This window comes from Watersipora subatra, chromosome 2, assembly GCF_963576615.1.
Source record: "Watersipora subatra chromosome 2, tzWatSuba1.1, whole genome shotgun sequence".
Classification (NCBI taxonomy): domain Eukaryota; kingdom Metazoa; phylum Bryozoa; class Gymnolaemata; order Cheilostomatida; family Watersiporidae; genus Watersipora; species Watersipora subatra.
In genome coordinates this window covers 73,413,768-73,438,577 of record NC_088709.1, presented here as the reverse complement: position 1 = coordinate 73,438,577, position 24,810 = coordinate 73,413,768, and the positions used below count along the sequence as shown (strand labels likewise).

The following is a 24,810-nucleotide window of genomic DNA, read 5'->3' as shown; positions in this document are numbered from 1 at the left end:
AAAAAGCATGATGCTATTGGCATGATTGAAAAATCTACAAATAGTAACAAGCAACAAGAGTTTGGCCCTGAAAAAATGTAAATCTCACTAACACTATTAACTGTTGCTACTACCAATTAAAATTTATAAATGCAACACAAAAACTAGCTTTAATCAAAAGGGCCAGTCATGCTGTCAAACCTAACGGCACGTGCACATAGAATGCCAAGATAAAGCAATTAATATTTTAACTCATTTTCAAACTTTCAAGATGCATAGAACTGGCTGCATATGATGTTAGTTAAACTGCATGAATTTTTTTTCATATTTCTGTTTAGGACTGTACAGTGGTGAGTGGAGAAAAAATGCTCTGTCTAACTCCCGATCTCACAGATGAGATACCTCTTTTACTAGGAGAGGAAAACAATGGAGGTGACTATCAAATCTTTATAAAAAATGTAGACTGGGTTTTAAACCATAACTGTCACGAACAACTTTTTTTGTATTTACTAGGTAAATCAGACACTGATTCCGATTTTGCACTCAAAATAAAGATTAGTCCACTAACTTTCATAGGAATGAAGACTTTTTTACAACGTTTTAATATCGGTCTCGAAAACAACCCAATCGGCATTACAAGCTCCGCCCATAAATACGTGACGTAACCTAGCTTTTTAGGAACAGAAGTTACATAGGGATGTTTAGACCGATTTAGAATAATATAGATGGGTGTTTTAAAATCCATTAATATCTAAATTCAGTCTTAAAAATAATATCAGTCTTTTCTGAAAGGTAGATAAGCTATTTAGCATTGCATATTTAAAAAAGCGCGATAACAACGCTAGCTTGTGATAAAACTGCGCTTTTTAAGCTCACTTTTCTCGGCGTTCAGCCCATTTAAACGTCATGCAACAAGCTACGAGCAATTTTAAATAGTTTATATACCTTTCATCAAAAACTGAACTTATTTTACAAGCTGGACTTAGATAATAATGGGTTTTAAGACACCCATCTCTATTATTCTAAATCGGACTAAACATTCCTAACTTCCGTTCCTGAAAAAGCTAGGTTTCGTCACATATTTATGGGCGGAGCTTGTAATGCCGATTGTGTTGTTTTCGAAACGAATATTGAAACGCTTTAAAAAAGCCTAAATGACTTTGAAGGTTAGTGGACTAATCTTTATTTTGAGTACAAAATCGGAATCAGCGTGTCTGATTTACCTAGTAAATACGATAAAAGTTGTTCATGACAGTGATGGTTTAAATATTGGTAAGGGCTATCTCTTGCCTCCCTTCCTTTGCTCTGAAAAGATGAGCATACATGAGGTTTCAGTGGATTTTATCAGAAGGTATCAACATTATTTTATAATTTGCGATTGTTTTTGTTGATTGAGATGATCTGACTGCCAGAATGTTTCAAGACTAAAGTCATCAACATTTGATTGCAATTAAAATTGTTAGAAGACAAATATATGCACAAATATTCATTAGTTGATATCATTGTTATAGTTGACAATGGTTTCTGTGTTCAAGTTACAGGGTTGTGTGTAGCCTGTCTTGACAAACTGTTGTTTTTGCGGCGTTGTCCCCCTGTCGAGCGGGCGAGCAACACAACAGCTTGTCACAAGACGTACTGCACCTGATGCATCAGCTGCACTGAAAAGGAGTTGTTCTCTTCTGTATATGCGGCTTGGCTGCGATGTTATAGCGGTCGCTCCATTGGTAATCATAACGGATTTCACGCAAAAATTTATGTGAAAAAAAAACGAATACAACGTTTAACCAAAGACCAGTCTTTGTTGTAAACGTTAGTAGAATTTAAGAATAAAATAAATTGAAAATAAAATCTATAAGAACAAATAAAATTGACTGATACAAAAATAGAAATAAAACTGACTGAGCATACAAATAACGACATGTTTAGTCGCTGTTGTTGCCTAAGTTCTCAAGTTCTACTAAAGTTTACTGCAGAGACTGGTCGCTGGTTAAACGTTATAATCTTATTTTTTCTACATACAATTTTTGCGCGAAATTCGTTATGAATACCAATGGAGCGACCGACATAACATCGCAGCCAAGCCGCATATACGGAAGAGAACAACTCCCTTTCAGTGCAGCTGATGCATCAGGTGCAGTACGTCTTGTGACAAGCTGTTGTGTTGCTCGCCCGCTCGACGGGGGAACAACTCTGCAAAAACAACAGTTTGTCAAGACAGGCTAGGTTGTGTGTCTCTATTCTGTCGATCTCTTTGCAACTATAAATGTCCTAATAATACTTTCGGTTGATCTGAGTGTTTTAGTTGAAATGAACTTTTGTGAATTTTAATCTTGAAACATCCCAGCAATCAAATTACCTCAAATATAAAAAACAATCAAGAAATACTAATAATTTATGACAAAAACTGTTAACATTTAGTGTTAGCTCATTTTTAACACTTGTGATGAGAATTTAAACTAGAATGAGGGGTAACTATGTGTTCAATGCCACACTGCCATAGCATTGCGTAATTATTGTCCAGAAATACCTGCTATAACTCCAGTTACTATTTTAACCTTGATCTAACGTAGATAGTTGTGGATTTCTAAACAATAAATATTTTTTACGTTTAAAAGCATCAGCATACGACATAAAAGCTATTTTACTAAAAATCTATCGACTGGATGTTTCCTCACTCAATTAAAATGCTTGAACGGTGCCGAAAGTTCTATTTTAGCGTTATGATAATAATAATAATAATTATATTTAGCATTAAGCCAGGTGATGCCCAGAATTTATTTCACTTTCAATAAGATGGCCAGCAGGTGGGTTTTGGAGAAGCTAGTTTTTGTGGTGTTCTCAAAGTCTCTTGTAAATTAGAAGAATAACAAGTTATATCCTTGACAAATCGTAGAGTTTTGCTCACTCTCCAAGCTCCCAGCGTAAAATGACTCGTTTCAATTTTCCCGTTTCCCTCTTCCGGTTGTCCCCATGTCTCCTATCTTATTTTCATTGATTCTAATTCCAACTAAAGTTTGTTGTTTCCTGTGAACGCATTGTTCACATTAATTCGTATTTTGTCGCTTCAGTTATTTATTTTATAACTACACAGTTTTTAGAAGCCAGACAGAGTGTTGAAACCAAATATTTTTATTGATCTGATGCAAAGCAGACAGAGCATATAAAGGTGAAGTTAGGATGAAGTCAGTAAAATGTCTGAGAGAATGCTTAGCGTTTACGCAGACTAATACACAAAATGATAAAGTGCAATTGATTGATATAGAAGATCAATACAATGTAATCATCAAACAATAAACTAAGAATAAAAAGCCAATATGCTAAATATAATTTGGTAAAAGTTTAACCTTCTAAACTCACTTTATAACATTTTTTATCTAAGTAATTATATATATTTTTCGTCACTGCGAAGGTTTTTATTTTAGTGCAAACTTCAAGCATTGAAGAGAAAGCAATGAGTAACTTGTAACGTGATTGGTCATTCTGAAATAGCAAAATATCATAGCGCACTACAGTTTTTCACAGTTATCCCTTTGATCCTGGGTCATTTTTTCAAAAATAGGAAGTTTCGAAGATTTTATTAAGTACATCTAAATGTGCTCATGATGCAATGATTTTTGTTTAAATACTAGTAAAAAAACTCAGCGGCAATCAACAAATGTCACCAAATCGAAAAAAAGCTTTTCACAGTTCTTAGGGCTAAGACCATGAACATTGTATGATTTTAAAAACTTCTAAAAAGTTTTACAGTATCATCATATTCATCAACCACATGTTTATTATTGTTTTATGACTTAAACTAATTATTATGATTAGTATCATATAATCCTTTTTCTGCATCCCAGTCATCTCTGTCATACCAAAAAACAAGTCACATCAATTTTTTGCGCTATCGTCCCGTAAAAATGTTATTATAATGCGAGAAGTAGATGAAAGTATTAGAAAACAGTTAAAAATGGAAGTAAAACTTGTTGTTTTTGTCTAACACACTGTGCAAGAACGACTCTGATTGGTTTGTTTGCTATTCTGACCGTTAGGGTTTCTGACACAACCTAAACAATGCTATAATACCGACCTTCAGGGTTCAAAGTATTGAAAAATACCCCATGCCAGGTTAATGTACCAGTCAGATGAGATGCAAACAGGATATGTAAACAAATCAAATATGGTAAAAATTACAACACTAAACATATATATATGATGTTGGTTTATAAACCCAAAATACATCAACATTATTCAGCTTCCAATTCTAAAATACTGACATAAATTCAATGCACTTGTAATTGATACTTGATCGATGATTTTTAAATCATGTATTTGCGAACTCGCTATTATGAGTTAGTCTTTAAGCTACAATGAGCTGTAATACTACAGCCTACAATATAATGCCAATACTGATACAGAATCAACACTCACAAATGCTGTTCAGATGTTTATTTACAACGGGGTATAACACTGGGATAAAGTAAAAATACCTTAACTTGTTCTTAATGAATGAAGTTCTAATTTTACAAAAGTTTTATTCTCTCAGCTTTCCTTCTCACCATGATTTGTTTGTTCTGAGAGGTAAAATAATTTTAAACTAACTCAGTTTTAGCTAAATATCTCATTGTATTCTCATTGTGTGTTGACGAAACTTATTCAACTAGTTGCAGTAGATCTAACAATTCTACCTACAGATACACTTGCATTTCCATCTACAGAATTTTCCGAAGGGGTCACTACAACTCCATTTTACACGTCTACTAGGCAATCTACTAGCCAATCTACTAGCCAATCTACTAGGCAATCTACTAGCCAATCTACTAGCCAATCTACTAGGCAATCTACTAGCCAATCTACTAGCCAATCTACTAGCCAATCTACTACCCAACCCCAGCCAGGCAGAAAACGTCGTCATCTTGTACAGAAGAGACAAGCTAGTTCTATTGAGGAAGGTGAGTCATATAGGTTACAGCATAGCAGTAGTGTTGTATAATGGTATTAATTTTCTTGGGTAATTGAAAAGTTTCGATTCGTTTCACCAATTCGTTTCCTCGATTCGTTTTACCGGCGCATTTTACCACTCTTTTACTAATATCTGTGACATACTGGAATTATCATGATTTTGATAGCTTCTTATAACTGATCTGACCTCAGATATCAAGGTAATCTTCAGTGCCCATGACTCTGACCATCCATAAAATAACTCTGTCAAATAACTTGCTGAACTCGTAGCAAAACTTGGGATCTAACATTTTATTTTGACAGATCGACTCTTTTAGAGTGGTTATGTTGACACTACCTATTTGTAATGAGATCAATAAATCATGAGCTCTGCTCTAGTTTTTCAGGCCATAAATTAAATCAAAATCTGCGGCTGCATGTTATTATAAATTTATCTTTTATCATATTATTTATGGTATAGACATTTATTATAATCTAGCTCCAAGATGCGTCACTAATGATTTATTTTTGTTGCAAAAAAAGCATTTCAGCTAATTTCGAATCTACATCATATTCCAGCATATAATATTCCAACAAATGATCTGTTAAAACTTTGGTTTCTTTTCACTTTACCTATGCTAAATGTTTATTTTACAACAATTAAAGTTTCAAGAGCTTTCATATAGTTTTAACATGACAATGACAGGTTTTCAATTCATTTTAACTTATTTGATATGAACAAATTGAATACAACCACTAAAGGTTAGATGGAAATTACCATTGCTAGCTGCTTTAACAATTTTCTACCCAGTGTTCTTTCTCTTAACAGAGAAAAGTGTTTCAAAGGCTGACCATTGCTCTATTTTTTCCTTCGCTTTATGAATCTTGTAAAGCAGAATTCGGGAGCAAATTCTGTGTGAAATAAAAGTATTGCCAATAAAGTAAAATAAAACATTAGATCGGACTCATATATACCTTCTGATAATAGTTAAAATTATTAAACTTGATTTTTAAAAAATAACAAATTGTATGATTTTGAAACTTTTAATTGAGTTTAGAAGTCATTAAAATGTGGCTCTTTGTGTTTACCACAGAAATATTGCTGATTCATTTGTAGTCAAAAACTGAATTAGCTAAAAAACTCTATTTATTCTGTAAATGGGTTTTATTTGAGAATTATGAATTTTGTTTTATAACTAAATCTCAGTTTTTGGCCTAAGGGTGAAAAAATCATTGTAATATATCAAAGTCTACAATTCCACTGGTTCGAGTTTGAAACCATTTAAAACAGAATTTTTTATGTTCACTATTACATAGCACCAGTAACTGTTATGTAATAGAAATATGAACTTGCACAAAATTGTAGTATATTTTATTTGAAAACTATTGGTGTTTTTGTACCATTTGCCAGTCTTTTTTGGGTTTGAGGTAATCTGACCGCTACGATGTTTCAAGATTAAAATCGAAAAAAATTGATCGCGGTTAAAATGATAAGTTTAAGGGAAAGTGCAATGGTGATGTCTATAGTTCCTAAGAGACCATTAGAATAGAGACGTGCAATGCTGCAACTTGAACTGAACAGCCGACATCAACTACAGCAATGATATTTAGTAATGAAGTCATTTCACAGATTTTTTTTTTAACATTTGAGTCGTAATCCAGTTTTATCAATTTCATGCTTGAAACATCCTGGCAGTCAGATCACCTCAAAAGCAAAAATAATTGTAAATAATAGAAAAATACTGATAATTTCTGATAAAACCTACCAAAGTTTTTTGCAAGTTAATTTTTAAGCTGAACATCTCATTTTGCTATCAATGACTTTCTGGTGTGAGACTAACAATTGCGGTTGTTTTTCTACAAATATTTTGAAGCTACTAATACTTGGCTTTCAAAATAATCTTGTACAAAAGGAAATACTTCTAGGCAGTTTCTACCGCAGCTAGCCTGCTTCATAAAGCACAAATTCTTATAGTAAGCTTGTAATGATGGGTGTCTGCGGTTCATTTTGACAGTTATATCTTACTTAAATATTTTCTTGTTATTGTCAGAAATCAACTCCAACTTCTTGAATGGGAATAATGATGTTGACTTCACACTTGGCTACCTATTCGATGGAGTCGAAGATTATAAAGATTTAAAGAGAAGCCCGAATCCAGATATCAGAGAACTCTCTACCCTTTATGTTTATGATGATCCTATCATGATGACATTTGAAGATCAATATGGCGATGAAATTTTGGTAAGAATAAACTTGTCTATTTTTCGTTTGTTATTTTGTGCCGTCAAGTAATGCTCATGCATAAATTAAAATTAGCATGAGACAATTACAGCTAACTAGCTTCTAACAATTAGCAATGAATTAGTATATTTATGGTTGAATGAAGTTCCGCCATGTCATTCTCATTGCTACGGGATGTTTCGTTTCTAGCGTGAAGTAATAAAGTGATTGAATGTGCATGTAAATGCACTCATTAAAACTTTGGTTAACCTTTTAAATAGAAAAATGTTTCATACAATTTTCTATTGGCTTTATATCTACTAGTACGGTTGACACTCTCGTGCGCCATGAGAGATCGTAATGAGTAACCGGTGTGTGCATAATCAATTCATTGAAGGGGCAAGGTGGCCAAGTAGTGTAGTGGTTGGCGTGCCAATTTGTAAAATGGAGAATCCCAGTTTAACTCCTGTGCCTAGTGATGTTTTTTAATGCCACTTAGAATAGCTTCAAACAGACTGACGTAAGGAGGGAGGAACGGACGGATGAACACTAACTACTCTTATTATAGTAAATATTTGAGATATGAATAATTAAACTTTTAAAAATAAAGTGCTTACATGTATGTTAGAGTGATAATGAGTTTATTTATCGTTTGCCATGTTGAACACTTCTACAACAGTAACACAAAAATGTTAATCATATGGTGAATATAAAAATAATAATTGATTCAAATTCTCTCTATTTGAAAAGCCAAAATTTTTGTAACTTCAAGTTTAACATTTTAACATAAACTTTTATGTGGAATAATTTTGCTGAAAACATACAATTTTAGTTGATTCATACCTCATTTGATTGTTGCTTTAGACCTGTCAGTGTAACGAAACATGCCTGTCAGGGCTTCAATTATGAGACTCCTACAAAAAGGTAAACCAGTATAGTGAGAGTACAGTGGTTTGCCTTGTCTGCCCTGATAGAGAATGTCAATAGTGTAAAATAAAACCGCAAAACTAAAAACACAACACCTTAAAAAGATGCTTCTGTTATTTGTTTAAAAACTATTAAATACAGTTTTGATTTTTTATGTTGAATTACAACAAATTAACAAATTACTAACAAATTACCGTAACGAAAAATGCCTAAAGTACAGTATACCATTTTTTATAGTATTTTTGCTTCTTGATTATATAAAGACGCAATTTAAAAGCTTTGTGTTGTTTTATTAAATATTCATTAAATTTGATGCAAAACCAAAATTAATTTGAAGTGGGTGTAAGTGATTTTAGTTACTTCCAAAGTAAAAGATTTGCAGTAAGGTAAAAATGTCAAGCTTTGGTAAGTTGCAGACAATAGCAAAGTAAGATACGGTTTCAAAATCTATTTAACTTGGTCAAGTGCTAGAGTGCTAGTTTTCTATCAGGCATTCACTACGTACTTTCAGATCTATATATGTTCCTGGTTTGCTATGTTAACAGTTTACTTCACTAAATGGTGCTGGCTATTTAGCAGAGTAGTGGATGAATCTATACTACCGGAAGGATGTATCAAGTATTAAAGTCACTCAACCTTCCTTTGCTTATTGAACATGACATGTGACAATAATGAAAGCTGTTAATTTTGAAGGCGGTATCATCAGGAGAACTTGTTAAAATAAATGGACAGAACCTAGATTATGGATTAGCCATCGAAAACTATATCATAGAAGTCGGCCTGGGCTACTGTGAAGTGACAGACCTAAGCTCTAACCAAATTGTATGCAGAGCCCCTGAAGAAGTACCAGAGGTTTTTGAAGGGAACACCATCTGGTATAAGAATGAAGATCAGCCTCATGTTAAGGTAATCCAGGCGCCAATCTTGCAACGATGCAGTATATTTGGGAGTACTATGGGCAACCAATGTAAAGATAAATGTGTTTAATGCTCTAGATTCATGCAGAGATAAAAATACACCATGGTATGCCACATGTGAAGCACAGGCTAGAATATGGTACAAAAACCATCTTCTGCTCAGTTATTCTTTTAACTTGATGTAAACAGCATTTGCTTCATTTGAAAAACAACTACTCCACTTTGCTGATTTTCTATAAAATCATTCAAGAGTATTTAACTTCCTCCTTGTCTTTATCATATCATCATCATTCAAGTAAAACTGCATAAGTTCTTTTATAATGATCTATGTTGAAGGTGGTAGCTGGAAATGTAAAGACAAATGTTGGGTACCTCTACTTTAACCGAGGTATTTGGTACGACAATGATGCCTTCCGATATAGTATGATAGCTCTAATTGTCATTGTCATCTTGGCTATCATTGTTATTATTCTGTACCTCATCGTGAAGAAATTTCGAAAAAAGGATAGATTTGAAAGCTCAGCAATTGAAATGGATGAGCCATCAACACGATACATTAAAAGTCCAGGTAAATGCCTGAATAGCCTTCTTGAATAGATTATTAAATAGATTATTGAATAACTTATCAAATAGGCTATTGAATAGATTATTGAATATTTCGTACATTAGAGTCTTCCATAGGAGTTGGATAAAATCATAAGCTGCAATCAAACCAGCTGATTTCAGGCCGATTCTCTAACCAATTTTTTCCACTGACAAAAAATCGCATGGTGTGACCAAAGCAAATGAGCCCGAAACCGATTTTGTTCAAAAAGCAATTTTATCGGGCCCGATGCCCGGGCTCAATCGATGCCCAATTTTAGGCCAATTTTCAAAATGAGTAACCAATGAAATCACATTTACAGCAAGTGACCCATTAATTGTCATTTAAAGTAAATGCCATATTGTTCTTCACATTCATGCAAGTTTTTGTCAGAGCTTCACCCTCTAGTAATAATTTTGTTTGTAGCACCACTCAAAGGTTCTATCTGCAAAATTATTGCTCAGGGTGAATTATTATAGCAACAGCATCATAACTGAAGCATGGGCTTCAATTGTAATGCCCTTGTTATAATAGTTGAAGCATATTATGTTAGCAAAATATTGTCATGTTATAGTTATCCATTATTAATGATGAGCTCGGCAGTGCCAAGTAATCAATAAATTTGCTAAAAACATCCACGAGAAACATTGCAACAAACAGTCAACAAAATTCATAACACGAATCATTAAAAATATATCGGCTAAAGTTATCTGAGCTTGCAAACAAAGACTGACAAGATCAGCCACTCTTGGTTCAACCCCGGCTTGGTGTGAATAAAAAAAGTCTGGCTGACACCTTCCATAAAATCTTTCAATAATCGTCTACAAAAACCTGGTTTGCAAATCGGCTGGTGTGAATGCAGCTTTTGAACCTGTAATGATAGTCTGCTAAGTGGACACATAAATAGAAGCCGTTGATGACTAAAGGCGGTTACTTGAACTGCAAGCCAGCTTGAATTTCATCATTATGCATATTCCAATAAATGATTTGATTTTCAAATCTAGCGTTACTGCCTTTTTCAACAAAACTTGATTGTTAGGACAGCAAATAGGTTGTTTCTGCATTAAGTCACTAAGCATCCAGCTGTTAAAATGAACCCACAGAACATTTCAGTAGATTTTATCAAAAATGTTTGGTGTTTTTTATCATTTGTGATTGCTTTTGATTTTTGAAGTGATCTGATTGCTAGGGTGCTTCAAAATCAAAATAACTGAAACTTGATCGCGGTTAAAATACTCAGATCAAGTGAAAGTGTGATTATGATGTTTATAGTTGCAATGAGACTGACAGAACAGAAGCAAGTAACACTGCAACTTGAACACAATAGCTTATATCTACTATAGCAATAATAGCAACTAGTGATGTCATTTTGTACCTATTTTTTTCTGAGCGTTATAGCAGGGGTTTCACTTTGAAAGCACCATGGCAGTCGGATCACTTCAAACATTAAAAACAATTTCAAATGATGGAAAAAATGTCGATACTTTCTAATAAAACATATTAAAATTTTGTGAAATTTCATGTTTGAAAGGTAATAGATTTTTTAACAAACCTTCGATAAATCATACTAATCATTCATTTGGTTTAATAAGAAATCTCTTTTAAATCGATCTTATTTTCATCTGAGCCGATCAGATAGCCGAAGCGTGTAAATATAATTGCTATTAGGAAATGATTAATATACACCAACAGATTAATAACGCATCAGACACGCTACATTGGGTATTCTACTGATAAATCAGGAACACAGGTTTTGCCCTAACTTTACAAAAAGCTGGTGGTGTCAAAATTGTTCCAGAATATTAGTTTAATGATGAAATGCACAAACAAGGACTAGACACAGTCATGACACAAACTGCTGAACTTCAGTATTCTTCCCTCAGACTTCAACATAAATTTTTGATGCAAGGATACTTGTAAATCCTATGGCAAGAGGATTAAACCTACCTAGCAATCAATAGAAATATAAAGTGTAGGTAAATGCTAAGTAAGCTTACTAAAGGTGTTTTCAGAATTTCTACACGTACTCTCTTATTGTTTGTGTGCAAAATGCCTTTAAAATATTAACCTGCTCAGTTCATGCATAAAATCTTTAATTCTTCACATGAATTATGTGTCCTTGACCCCTATGTCTCGACCCATTGGTGTAAACTAGTTTAGAAATTTATAGCTATTAGGTAAATGAACTAGAAACAGGCTTTGTAAGTCAGCTCATATACACTTGGTTTCCATTCTTTGAATGAATTTGGAGTTGACCTCTGCCGATGAATTTGCACCTTACAATTCTAACGGATCAGAGTTGCACTTTACTAGTTTTCTCAGACTAGCAATGTACTCCTCAAAACAGAAATTGTTAAAGTAGACTCACTTTCGAGTCACAATCGCTTTTCAATTTACGTTTTGTACAATTGTTGCACTAACTCAGCAACGATTCCTGATGAATATTTCCTTTTTTTCTTTATCGCTGCCCTCTCTATATGTTACAAAACAGAAACAGAATTTACTACTTTCTGTACAGCTATTACTTCAAAGGTAGCATGAATAAAAATCACTTTTAGTAAAAAACCTTTACTATGCTAGAAGAGTTAAGCCTAGAAAAAGGTTGACACCAGTGCCATTGGAATCGGTACAATCGGTAGGTTCAGTTATTTAATCAATAAGGTAGTAAAATAAATAAGAAAAATAATTGTCTCATCATTTTTGTATGGGCAACCTATTGTTGGTAATTTTAGTATAATTGTTATAAAGGAAAGGGAAAAGTGACCATGCTAATGGTATTTATATATCCTATGAATTTGTAACAGAATATCAAAGTATGCATGATGTGCTCGTTCTACAAGAATTGAATTAGTAAACAATTTCTTAGCTCTTTGTTCTTTAGAATGAAATTTATCAACCTGTTTGGTACAACAAGAATAAGCAGGCTCAGCCTTGTGCGTTTCTCAGCATGTCTAATGGCTCAAGTGTTGAGGTGTATGAAATCATCTGCATATAGAGACTCATTGCTCAGGCAACTAAAATTTTGATAATTTTGCAATATTACAAAAAAGGTTGGAGAACCATTAATAAAACCTAAAATAAATAATAATAAGAGTTTGGCATAATAATAATACTTCACAAGAAAAAATTAGGAAACAGCGTTACTAAGAATCGCCCAAATTTTGAAGAAGACTCTGCAGTAGAAGGAATAATTAATTAATAATTATAATATTAATTATAATTAATATTAATGTGATAACCCTTTGGCTTTAAGGCAAAGCCTGGGCTAACTCACTACCAACCACTTGGTTGTGAAGACAGTATCTATGATAATAATAATAATAATAATAACAATTAGACAAAAAGGTGAAAAGTGACAGGAATAACCATTGGAGTCTTTTGAACTGTAAGTCACAGACTTACCTCATGCCTTGCCAAAATAGGGGCTGAGATGTTCTTAAGAACAATCTAGAAATCGGCGCTGTTTGGGTCAACAGAAATTCTTAGAGAATTGCTCCAGTAGTGTTCAATTATGTAACAAGCCTTTTTGTCCTTGAACAAGACATGAGTTCACTATGAAACCAGTCAAACAATTACAAAACTAAACCCTGAAGACAATAATAATAATAATAATAATAATAATAATAATAGGACATAATGATTAGTTGGAACAAATATAGAGCCCTTATCAGCTATACAACTCTAGAGGAATCAATTGAACACAGATATGAAAAGAACTTATTACACTATTTCAACATGTTGGTATTGCCTCTGATTGCTGTTGTATAGCTTTTGTCTCATCACAGGTTACTTGAAATGTTTTACTCTTCATTAGATCAATTTTCTTATTTATTGGAAAGAGATTATGAAGAATTAATTTAGATCTGTGATTTTATTAAACAAATTGCAATACATAATACAGAAGCACAATAAAAAAGCTAGATTTTTTATTTGTATGACAGCATATTACTTAACATGACTATATTGTTTTACGCACATCTTAATGCCTGAATAACTTAGCTTTAGTATTGCTTGTTTATTGAACATTTTATATGCAATTCACGAATTGTCATGACTAATTATGAATCTTTGTCACCCATCCTTTTTATTAAATTAGCAAAAATACCCAATAAACATTATTTCTACTGATTATTCAAGAATTCTGGTATTTTGGAGCCATTTGATTGTTTTTATTTCGACTTCTTCTGCTCAGTTTTATAATTTACTTGCAGGTGTTGCGAAAGAGCGACTTTGGTTTCCAGGGCGTAAAATGGATGAAAATGTTCAAGCAAATGTAGATCGTTGCAAAATTCCTCAAGAAAGGTTGAGCATAGGAAAGCAGATTGGTAAAGGGAACTTTGGATTGGTTCATAAAGGTCAACTCATTACTCCATCAGGCAACCTCAAGACTGTGGCCGTCAAAACACTCAAAGGTGGTTACATGCTGTAGTTCACTATCAAACTTTCAGATGTGTAGCTTTGATGTAAAACAAGGGCTAGGCAGACAAATAGAAGGCCGAAAATTCTAATTTTTGAGAACCTGTTTTTAGTTCAAATATACTATTAGATATTTGGCTCATGAATCGATAGCAAAACCTTGGAGATTTGATCTTGAAGCAGCCAAACACACCCTTACAAAGAGCCCATATAAGACCAGAAATGCTGTAGAAGTTTATGGATTGTACTAAATGGTATTTCCCGGTACTATATTGGTCAAATGTGTCAAAAAGTTTACTACTCTGGTTGAGACGAACTCAGCTGATATGTTCAGAATGTTAATTGAACATACTATTGATTCAAGATCAGTTTATTAATTTTTGTGGTGATGTGGCTGAAAGTAGCAAATGCTTTCGAAAAACTATAACAAAAGTATGTTTATGCGAAAAATGAGTAACGCAAGCTTCCAGATTAGCAGATGTGATATGAATGAGGCCAGATGTTAGACATCCTAAATCTATAAGCCTTTATACTGTGCAGCTAATTATTCTCTACACCAATGTTGAGAATGCAAGTCATGTTCTATTGAAAGGAGATTTGTTAGATGACATCATCTAATGAGAAGTTCAGAAATTTCCGTTTGATATCTCGATCGCTTTCAAATTGTACCTATATTAATAAACAAAACTTTGTCTCTTATTTTGCTTTTTTTATGTACTGAATTCACTTAGCTGTTTTTTCTGTCTTTCTAACTTGTCCGTTATCCATCGGGTTTATTAGGCGCTTGGTTACTACCTGGGATTACTCCATACTCCATGCTTTCACACTATTGTTTACAAATGAAATAAAAACCAACAAATGAATGAACCAAACTGACCAATCAAAACTGAGAGATGAACTTCGGTTTACTACGTTTGCTACAATTCGCATGTTTACTACAATTTGAAAGCGAGTGAGATATCAAACAGAAATTACTGAATTTCTAACTTGATGACAACACCCACAAAATCTCTTTTTGACAGAACAGATCATGTAAGTTATTTTCAAAGTCTATAAAAATTGTTTGTCATCTAGACGATAAGGAGATGAGCTTTGAAGATATGGAAAACTTCCTGGCTGAAGGCACATTGATGATCGATTTTAAACATGAAAATGTTTCTTCTCTCATTGGTGTGGTTTTCGAAGAAAGAGAAAGGCCAATGGTTGTACTTCCATATATGGAAAATGGTGATCTGTGCAGTTTTATCAAGCGTGAAGATTTGGTAAGTCAGTAGGCAGCATATCCAGATGTCCTTAGTTTTAATTTTTCTTCTATTTCAAGGATTCGCTGCCGTTACAACTCTTGAAGTAAGGTTGGATACTTTTTTTGGAAAATGTCCTGGTGTCGTTATAAAGCGTTCAATAATATGTTTAGTCATTGATTTTAGAATATTATATATATTTTATAATATTATAGATAACCTAAAAATGCTTCTGTGATACTGGCAAGCTTTAATGATAATTCTGTTCAAGCAGAAAGTGTCAATAATTTAGTCGGTACAACTTCTAGTATAGAATCAGTAAGCACATGCTAAATAAATCTAAACTACATTTTGCCGCTCAATGCAAATTAGATCTGAGACAACCTTTGTGGTAAAGCAAAAGGATAAATAATGGAGAAAAAACTGTTTGTATATTGTGGGTTAGCAAAGTGTCGGTGTCTGGAATATGGCGCAGAGAATATTCTGGAAAAGTAGAACTGTAATAGATAGTAAAAAAGATTAGATATACAGTCTGAGTATTTTAGATAACAGTTTTCATGTGTTGTTAAAATGGTTGCCATGGTCTTTCTGTAATTGCAGTACTAATGAAATTTGATAATTTGTTTATATGGGACTAGTTAGAACTATAAGGAGAAAAAGAAATGAGAGGTTTTTTTACAGGTTTGGGAATTTTTAGTTCATGTTTTGATTTCCAAATGTAATAGTAAATGTTTTTATGGAATTTTTACATCTTTAGACCTTCTTGTAGGACCTGGTATTGGCAGATATGCTTCACTTTGGTTTGCAAATAGCAAATGGCATGTCTTATCTGGCCAAAGAGAGATTTGTACACAGAGATCTTGCTGCAAGAAACTGCATGTGGGTAATTTATGAGTGCTTTGTTATAGCTTTTTGCATTTTTGTGTGCCCATCGGACGCTTTGGGAATGCTTGGCAAGCTCTAGGCGAGTGCCAGGCAAGCACTAGGCAAGCGTTTTGTTGGGGCTATGTAGATGCTGTGTTGAGGCCGTGTTGATGTCACGTTGTGGCCATGTTGGCATTATGCTGACACCATGTTGACGCTATGTTTATGCAATGTTGGCGCCTGATGAGTACTTTGTGGGTACCATATTTTCTGCACCATACGGCGCATCATGGGACACACCATATCATAGGGTGCAGTCTCAATTCCTATTATTCCTATTATTTTCCATTTCTCTACTTGACCAATATTTAAGGCACACCATAGAAACATTTTAAAATATTCGTAAAACCACAGGAATAGTAAAACGGTAAGCGTAGTAAATTTATTTAATAAAATATTTAACCTTCTTCCAACATTCCTTCCAACACTGCAGGTTTCTATGCATCAATAATTGAGTCAGACTCGTCGGCTGGTTACGGTTCTACAGGGACTCAGGTTTTCTTGAGAACTTTGACATTACAGTCTAATTTTCCCCTAGCCCATGCAACTAAAATTTACCGATATACTGTGGCAGTTTACCTGCTTCCGCCTCTCAGTTTTTTTGCTTCATCGATGCGATTTTACGGAGCTTCTTAAAAAGTTAATAGTATTTAGCAGCGCACCTCCACTAAACACTTAGCATGAAATTTTGTCATTTTTTTGAAAATGATCCACAAAGCGGTGACCGGGGTGCGCTTACCATAAGCATGCAATATATATTGGAACTCAGACTACACAGGCCACACTTGTGCAAAAGGTGCAAATTCAATTTTTTTTCTTTTTAGGCTTATAAGCGCGCCTTGTGATGCAAAAAAATCTGGTACTTTGAATCTACTTAGCAAAAACTTTACAAACACTTTGTGCGTACCTTGTGGGTACTCTGTGCGCAAACTTTGAGTACTCTTAAATTTATAAAGAAAAATCTTTTTCAAAGATTTTAATTTGGTTAAAAGCCTAGTTTTCTCATAATGATATTTGTTGCGTACTTGAAAGTTTTTGAACAACAACTTATTTATCTGCCTCTGCTTACAGTTTCATGTTTTTAATGTTTGTTGGCAGGGTGGATAGTGGATACATCGTAAAAATTGCAGACTTTGGAATGTCAAGGGATGTGTATGAGAGAGATTACTACAAAATGGAAAGCATGAACAAACCACTTCCTATGAAGTGGATGGCAATCGAGTCCTTAAAAGAAGGAAGATTTAGCTCAAAATCTGATGTGGTATGTGAAAATAAGCTCACATGTCCTTAATTAATCTTCCATCAATTTTAATCAGGCTAGATCTGGCTTAAACACACATTTGAGCTCTTCACAGATCATATATAGCTAAAGCTGAAACCTTGTTTGTCATTTCTACTTTGCACAGTTCTGCGAGTGCATTTCAATGGTAGCAGTGTATCTCAATGGTTAAACACTACTAACTTCTCAATGCTAACAGTGGTTAGCCATTTACTTGGGGTAGCTTCAGCTCACACAGCTTTGAAGTGACATTACTCGATATTAGAATAGCTAATGGTAATAAGAAATCTCATGTCTGGTTGAATTTTCAAAGCTAAAAAATTTATAACTACTTTTTCTTTCTATTAAAAAACCTGGTGATTATTGCAATTGCAATTCCATCTCTATGGAAGAGATGGAATTCTCTACCGTGCAGCAGTGCAACAGTAAACACTGTTCTATTCTACAATATTTTAATTTTTTTAGGGTTTATCCCAGTGTCCAAGGTCACGCATGTTTTAATAACAGAAAGTTGTCTATGCATTGTTGTTTGGCTGGCAAAGATCAAAATAGAAAATTATTAATTTTGCTTGAAGCCTGATATACTAACTTGAACGTTATTGCATTAAAACCTGAAGTTACGGTAACTATGACAACATGAGAACACCTGATAATGAGAGAACTGTGTTCAGGCTGGCTACTTCCATGACTAAATCATCGACCAGTAGTTTAAGTAGATTAAACCCACATGTGATAAAAGCCGTTGTTCTGTCTAAAGAAGTCTATAATAAATAACAATCATATCAAAGTCTATAGAAAGATTTGGATCCGTAACTTTACTAAGCATATCTTGTATTTTCGTAATCTGAAACTTCACCCAAAATCTCAGGCATAACTTTTCTTGGCTTGTAGTGGTCGTATGGTGTCACAATGTGGGAGTTGCTTACCCGCGGTAGTTCACCATATCCAGGAGTGAACAACTACTACATAAAAGAGTATGTAACTACTGGAAAGCGTCTGGATAAACCAACTATCTGTCCACCGATAATGTAAGCATAAAGATTGTTGACTTTGTGGTGTTTAGTATAGCTGAATCAAAAACCTTTTTTGATTTGATAAGCATTAGAAATGCATCCATTAGCCGCTGTTGCATGTAGGACCTCAGGCTAGTTTTTCTTTAACATTTTGGCGTGTCTAGCATGGTGGTGATCGCATTTTGTTTCAAGCAGGTACGAATGGCAATATACTTCTCTAACTTAGAGCTGCATCGTTTTCAGTTAAGGTATAGTTAATGACTCATGAGAGAATCAGCTCAGTGAGTCACAGCACCAAAGACTGGCATGAAACTCTGTTTGTTATAACAAGATAGCATGCATTCTAGTTAATCTCAGATCAATAGTAAGGTCAAAGTTATTGCCATTTTATAGCTAAATTAATAGCTCAACTGATCGCATTAAAAAGCTAGGTTTGAAAGTTTTTTGCTGTTATAAGTAATCTTTGCATTACCAAGCATTCTGATTATGACAAAAAAAAACAAATTCAGATTTTTATATTATCCAGTAGATAAATGCAACTTTCTTTGGTGTATTTAAGATTTGAAATGATGTGCAAGTGCTGGGAAGAAGATCCCAATAAACGTCCACCTTTTGATGAAATATCTGATTTCCTGAAAAAACTTTTGAACGGCGAGTCCGCTCCTGCTGCCGGCTCCGATGAAGCTGCTGGCTATTATTACGGCCGAGGAGCTACAAAGAATATTCCAGAAGATTATTTAGATGTTGAAGAAGCAGAAGAGCTTGATGATTATATAGTACCACTGAGAAGCTCACTAACCACGGAGCCTCCTAAATCGGAACTAAATTCGTCAAAAAACGACCAAGAAGACAAAACAACTCCAACACCTGCTAGAAGAACTCATCTACCAGTGTCACACGACTATTACAACAAAGAAAAAGTTGTAGAAATATATGAGTAGGTGATTTCTATCATTCTTGATGCAATTTTTAATCGCTCAATTGTACATTTCATAATTATACAAAAAAGGTTTGGTGAGCAGAATGTAGAGCATATGAGTTAACGATATTGTTGAGATGCTGTCCTCTTATAATCATTATTGGTATAAAGGTTACATGTATATTTTGAATAGAATTTCACTACTTATTATAACCGCTATTTAATGTAAAACTTTAAGATCCTTAATCCTTTGAGTGTTACAAGTTTAACAAATATATTAATTTTCAATCTTTTAATTTAAAATAAAAATTTCAATTTCAACTTCAGTAACCTCCGAATGATTAATTCAAGTTTTTTTATCATATCAACCATTTTATATGTACATAATGTGAGACATGTCTATTGATCGCTTCCTGGATGGTAATAGACTGAAGCTTCTATATTAAGACGAACGGGATCAAAACCAATAAAAAGTATACACCAGTACGTCTTTTGACTTAGACAACCCATTGGTCAAACCATAAATGTTCTAAGTGGCTGCACACAGTAATTTCTACATGACAGAAAGTAAAAATTAGTGTACAGCCTAAAAACAAAAATATATTACACCAACAATTTGAAAAAAAACCGGCATTAAAACCTGTCTAAGGACAACCATCACTTAAAAATAAATGCTATTTGGACCATTTTTCTGATTATTACTTTGCTTGAAAGCGCTGCCTTGAAGTTTGGCTTAAACAGAAGCTAAGCATTTACTAGCCAGAGCAATTATTATGAGCTATTAAAGATCAGCTCCAATTGTGCTATCCCATAATCACATCTACCCTAACAGTGAAATGTCCAGAGCAAAGAAATGAGCACACTCCTGAATCTTATCTAAAAAGCTGGCAGAGCACCTTGCTAAACAAACAACAGGAAAAATAAACACGCCAAACATAGAGGTAAAAATTAGTGACATATATTAGGCCCTTTGCAGGAAAGTTCCTCAATACTAAAACAGGTCAATTGTTGACAATGGATGGTGGTCGTTGGATTGAACTCAATACAGCTTGTACATTAATTGAACCTGTAGGCCTACTACCTAATTCCATATGAAAATTATGAATTTTTAAACTTGTTTGGTTTTACGTCGTCTCTACATATTGATTGCATTAAAGCTTAAAACTGCTAACTAAAATAGAGGCAAACAAAGGCAACAGATGGAGAAGAGATTTCCCAAGTTGGATTAGCAAAAGCAATGCGAACATATATGCTGATCCAATGGCAAATATTGCCAACAAAATTCTCATGATGGCAGATTCCTAGCTTTGTGAAAAGGCAGACTTCCCACCGGTAGGTATACTGAAATTACCCAAAGGTTTGGAACAACTGCAGCCAATCTCACTGCTCTTCTATCTTTGTAAGGTTGCTTCAACTTCAGTATTAAGTTTCATCATCTAAAATTAGCAAAAATAAATGGTTTGTTTCTGCAAAAACTCTAATTATGACATATGCGCGGTCAAGTCTACCACGAATATAGCCTTTAAGCACGATCTAGTTAATACTTTGTCAGTGCAAACTTTGTTTTTAGACGTTGGCCAAGCTTTTAATATGGGTTTGCCAAAGCAAGCCATTAAAATAGCTTTCACTCAGTGCCAAATGATCATTAGTCAAAGTTCTTCAGAGTTTCTTTACAGACTGTGTACAGAGTGCGAAGTACAGTGACAGGTGGTCATGCTATCTGTGCTGCAAGATTTGTGTATTCCAAGCTGACATAATGAAACCACGGCTACTGAATACATTCATTACCAACCTAAAACTAAAGATAAAATTTGTCAATTTTGCTGGTAACACTGACGGTATACAATTTGGTAAAGCACTGCGATGTCAGCATAACAAACCTACCAAAACGACAGAATCCATATTACTTCCTGATGACAGAAACTCTGTTGAGTTAGTGATTGACTGTCGTAAATCCAGAACATCCTTACCTCACATGAACTTGTTTTTAAGTTATAATTGATTTTTCATGTTATTTTTCTTCTCGTAAGCCTGATTTCCTTCGATTAGTTTTGGCCAGTAAAATAAAGTAAAAATCAAATCTAACTCAGTGTGATGACACTAACTTGCATCGACAAGCAAACAGTCTGATCTCTTTATCGACTTTTTGCAATCATGCGAGCTCCACTCTTGATAACCACATATTTTGACTAATTGAAATGATACTTGTTTACAAAAACGCTAAATTTATGCTTGAAAGAGTTCTTGTGATATGGAGTTTTTAATAGTGCTCACAACCTAGTGAGTATCAAAGACATATATATTCACTGTATGTTTAGCTTCCAGAGCATTGCTATGTGATTGTAGGAGTTAGCTTATCATATTTGTAGTACTCTGTGACTAGTGCAGTCACTTGTTGTATGATTGGTTATGGCTATTATGCAATTTACTGAGCAATAGCTACTTTCAAATGACTGTCAGTTAGACTAGTTGAAGTTGCGAACCAACCAAGCTCTACAGCACACTATTTGCAATTAAAATTTTATTTAGGTTACGTAAACGTGTGCCCACTAATCAATTTAATTAATATATATATATATCTATACATGTATATATATCTATACATATAGCATCGACATTAGAAATAATTTTTATACATCCCTATAGACATGAAGTTTGTTGTTACCGCAAATATATATATTAATAAATACATATACACATTACTGGCAAAAGTTCTTGGAAGTGATGTATATATACAATGCTTCAAAATATTTTTGTCTTTTTTAGCTTTTACTTTACTAAACTAGTTGAACCTGACTTTCTGTGCTGAGCTTGCATGCATTAACACCAATTTTCCAAAACATGATTTTAATCATCAACACATTCTCTCAGAACTTCTAATCCTATTTGACATTTTTATTACTGGATTTGCATATTTCTAATAATTAATGTCAACTTTGCTTTTGACAACCTGCTTCATCTCTTTCATTAGCTTGTTCATGTTACCATTTGTAGCTTCATCATAATCAGCTCAGTTATAGCTTCTAAATGCCACATCTGCCATGGTGAGTTCAACAGGCCTTTCTAATTCTAGTAGTCCAAGTTGAAGCATTCACTAAAGGAGACGATGGTAATCTTTTCTATATTTTACACTTTCTTTTTGGCAGATCAACATTAATGCTGTCAGCTTCAGTATTTTTGCCAACTCATTTTTATTGATGGTAAAGTAACAGACCAAATTAAACAATGACCTACTTGGATTATAAAATATTAGCGGGATGATGTTATTAGGTGTTTTGATGGTGCTGGTTTTAAAGTGCTAAAGACAAAACTGCAAAGCTTTGGAGTTAGGAACCAGATAACCTGTTTTTAATTTTTAAAGGCATTTTTAACAGTTTATCGTTAGAATAGGCCAAAACTGTTAGCTATAATAGCTATAGAGGCTGCTATTATGCTGTCTAATAGCAGCCTCTCTAGCTATACATGCTATAGAAGCTTCTATTATGTCGTAAAGTGCTTCTAAAGAGTATTCCCATCATTTATCAAAATGTTTTCAGGTCAAATTATAAGCCACATTTTGGACAAATCTGAAAACAATGGACATGATTTAGACCTTCGTGACCGAAGCAGAGTGTAGTTCTGATGATTGTGATTATAGATTTTATTAGGTACACCATCATTAAAACCTTGGCCTCACTGCAGCAAAAGCAAAAATGATAGTTATTAATGTAACCGAATAATTATTAGTATTATTTTGGTGACACTCTTCTACTGATCACTTTTTATTATCAGTTCGTAAAGATCAGAGAGGCGGCCAAATTCAGGAGGCATTCAATTAAATGATGGCATTGTATTTTCTAACTCTTTTTCTATAACTCTTCTTTTTTAACTCATCATTTTTATTGAAGGCATGTTTTTATTGATTGTTGGCTTGAAATAGCTTATATCAGTCTAATAATTATAGCTGTATATCTATTACCAGCTTTATCTATTATCTAATATTATTATTATTATTATTTATGATAATTAAGAGTATTAGGAATAAGAATACTAAGCTATTAAGATTTTTCCTGGTTTTGCTACTAGGATTGCATAACATTATGTAAAGTCATAAAAATCTTTTACATGCAGGTAATAAATAATGACAGGGGCAAGGTAATAAATAATGACCTGCATAACAACAATATCTTCTTACCTTTTTATAATTCAGAGTTACATCACAAGTCTATTAACAACTGCGATAAATGCCAACATTTTCTCTGTTTTCACTAAAACCATATGTCATGCATTTATAGGTGAAAAATTCAAAAATAGAAACTGAGTGTAGAAGGCATATTTGTAAATATATACCACATAAAGTCTGCCTACTTTATTCACTTTCTGGAGAGAAATGTACGGAATTTATTTTGACTTAATTAAAACAAACAATAAAATTATTCTTTAATTATGTATGTGATGTAATTACGCTTAATTACAAGTGAGTCATAAACGATAACAAAAAACATATAAAATTAAAACAGACTGTTTAATAGCTTGAGATTACTATATATATATATATATATATATATATATATATATATATATATATATATATATAATTATACTACACAAAAACTAATAAATTGAAAGCTGGTGAAATAGTTTTAATTGCCAGCTTGAAAATCATGTTTCCGTAATTGTTTTTTAAATTAAAAAAAAAAAATGCAGTGTAATATTACAGGTCTATTAAAAATGCAATGAATGTTAGCAATTACTCTGTTTTTAATAAAAATCTATTTGTCATGTGTTTATAGTTGAAAAATTCAAAATAGAAATTATGTGTAGAGGGCATATTTTTTAATGCATACCAAATACATACCAATTTTTAAATGCATACCAAATTGAATCTGCTCCCTTTATTTGTATCTTGCAAACAATTGGGTCAAAATTTATATAAAGTAAAATAAAACAAAAACCACATAATAATATTATTTTTATGCAAGACATTACAATTGATATGTTAAAAGCCGTAGCATAAGTTTTGATTGAAAGCTTGGAAATCTTGTTTATATAACAGTATCACAGAGTTCGTAGTTTTACAGGCAACAAAATCTGTCACCCAAGATAATTATATCTGTTTTATAGAATGAGTAACTCATCTACACCTTTATGGATTTTTCGATGGTTGATATTTTTAGGTATAATTACTGGCCAACAGTCAATCAGCACCACTCATGTTCCTCAACAAATAAAAACTGAAGAAAGTGTTCAAGTTATGAGTAAATAATGCAGTTGAGTCAACAATAACACTTGGAGTTTTCAGTTCTTAGTATGCTTAGCAAATTAGTATTTGCTAGACTGACTAACTGTTAAACTGTTCACAAATAAGAAGGCTTGGATAATTACTGGTGAGTGTGTAGTACTTTATTTCACAATTTTACTGACATTAAAACCACACCAACGTCACAGTGAATTCTTTGCCTTTTTAACTATTAAATCTTGACTCTCAA

The 24,810-nt window shown here is 33.4% G+C and overlaps 1 protein-coding gene across 4 annotated transcripts in view; it reads left to right on the top strand.

Moving 5' to 3' along the window:
* LOC137386928 (hepatocyte growth factor receptor-like) overlaps positions 1–24,810 on the top strand; it is a 64,357-nt gene that overhangs the window by 2,740 nt on the left and 36,807 nt on the right. The window contains exons 3-13 of one of the 4 annotated variants that reach the window (XM_068073160.1): positions 318–411; positions 4,626–4,913; positions 6,954–7,144; positions 8,744–8,956; positions 9,304–9,535; positions 13,762–13,962; positions 15,041–15,228; positions 15,977–16,086; positions 17,230–17,392; positions 18,302–18,438; positions 18,983–19,364. In XM_068073160.1, coding sequence (XP_067929261.1) covers positions 318–411; positions 4,626–4,913; positions 6,954–7,144; positions 8,744–8,956; positions 9,304–9,535; positions 13,762–13,962; positions 15,041–15,228; positions 15,977–16,086; positions 17,230–17,392; positions 18,302–18,438; positions 18,983–19,364 — 2,199 coding nt within the window. Of the gene's footprint in view, positions 1–317; positions 412–4,625; positions 4,914–6,953; positions 7,145–8,743; positions 8,957–9,303; positions 9,536–13,761; positions 13,963–15,040; positions 15,229–15,976; positions 16,087–17,229; positions 17,393–18,301; positions 18,439–18,982; positions 19,664–24,810 lie in introns of those variants that run through there. The other 3 variants (XM_068073162.1, XM_068073161.1, XM_068073159.1) reach the window with 3 other exon arrangements.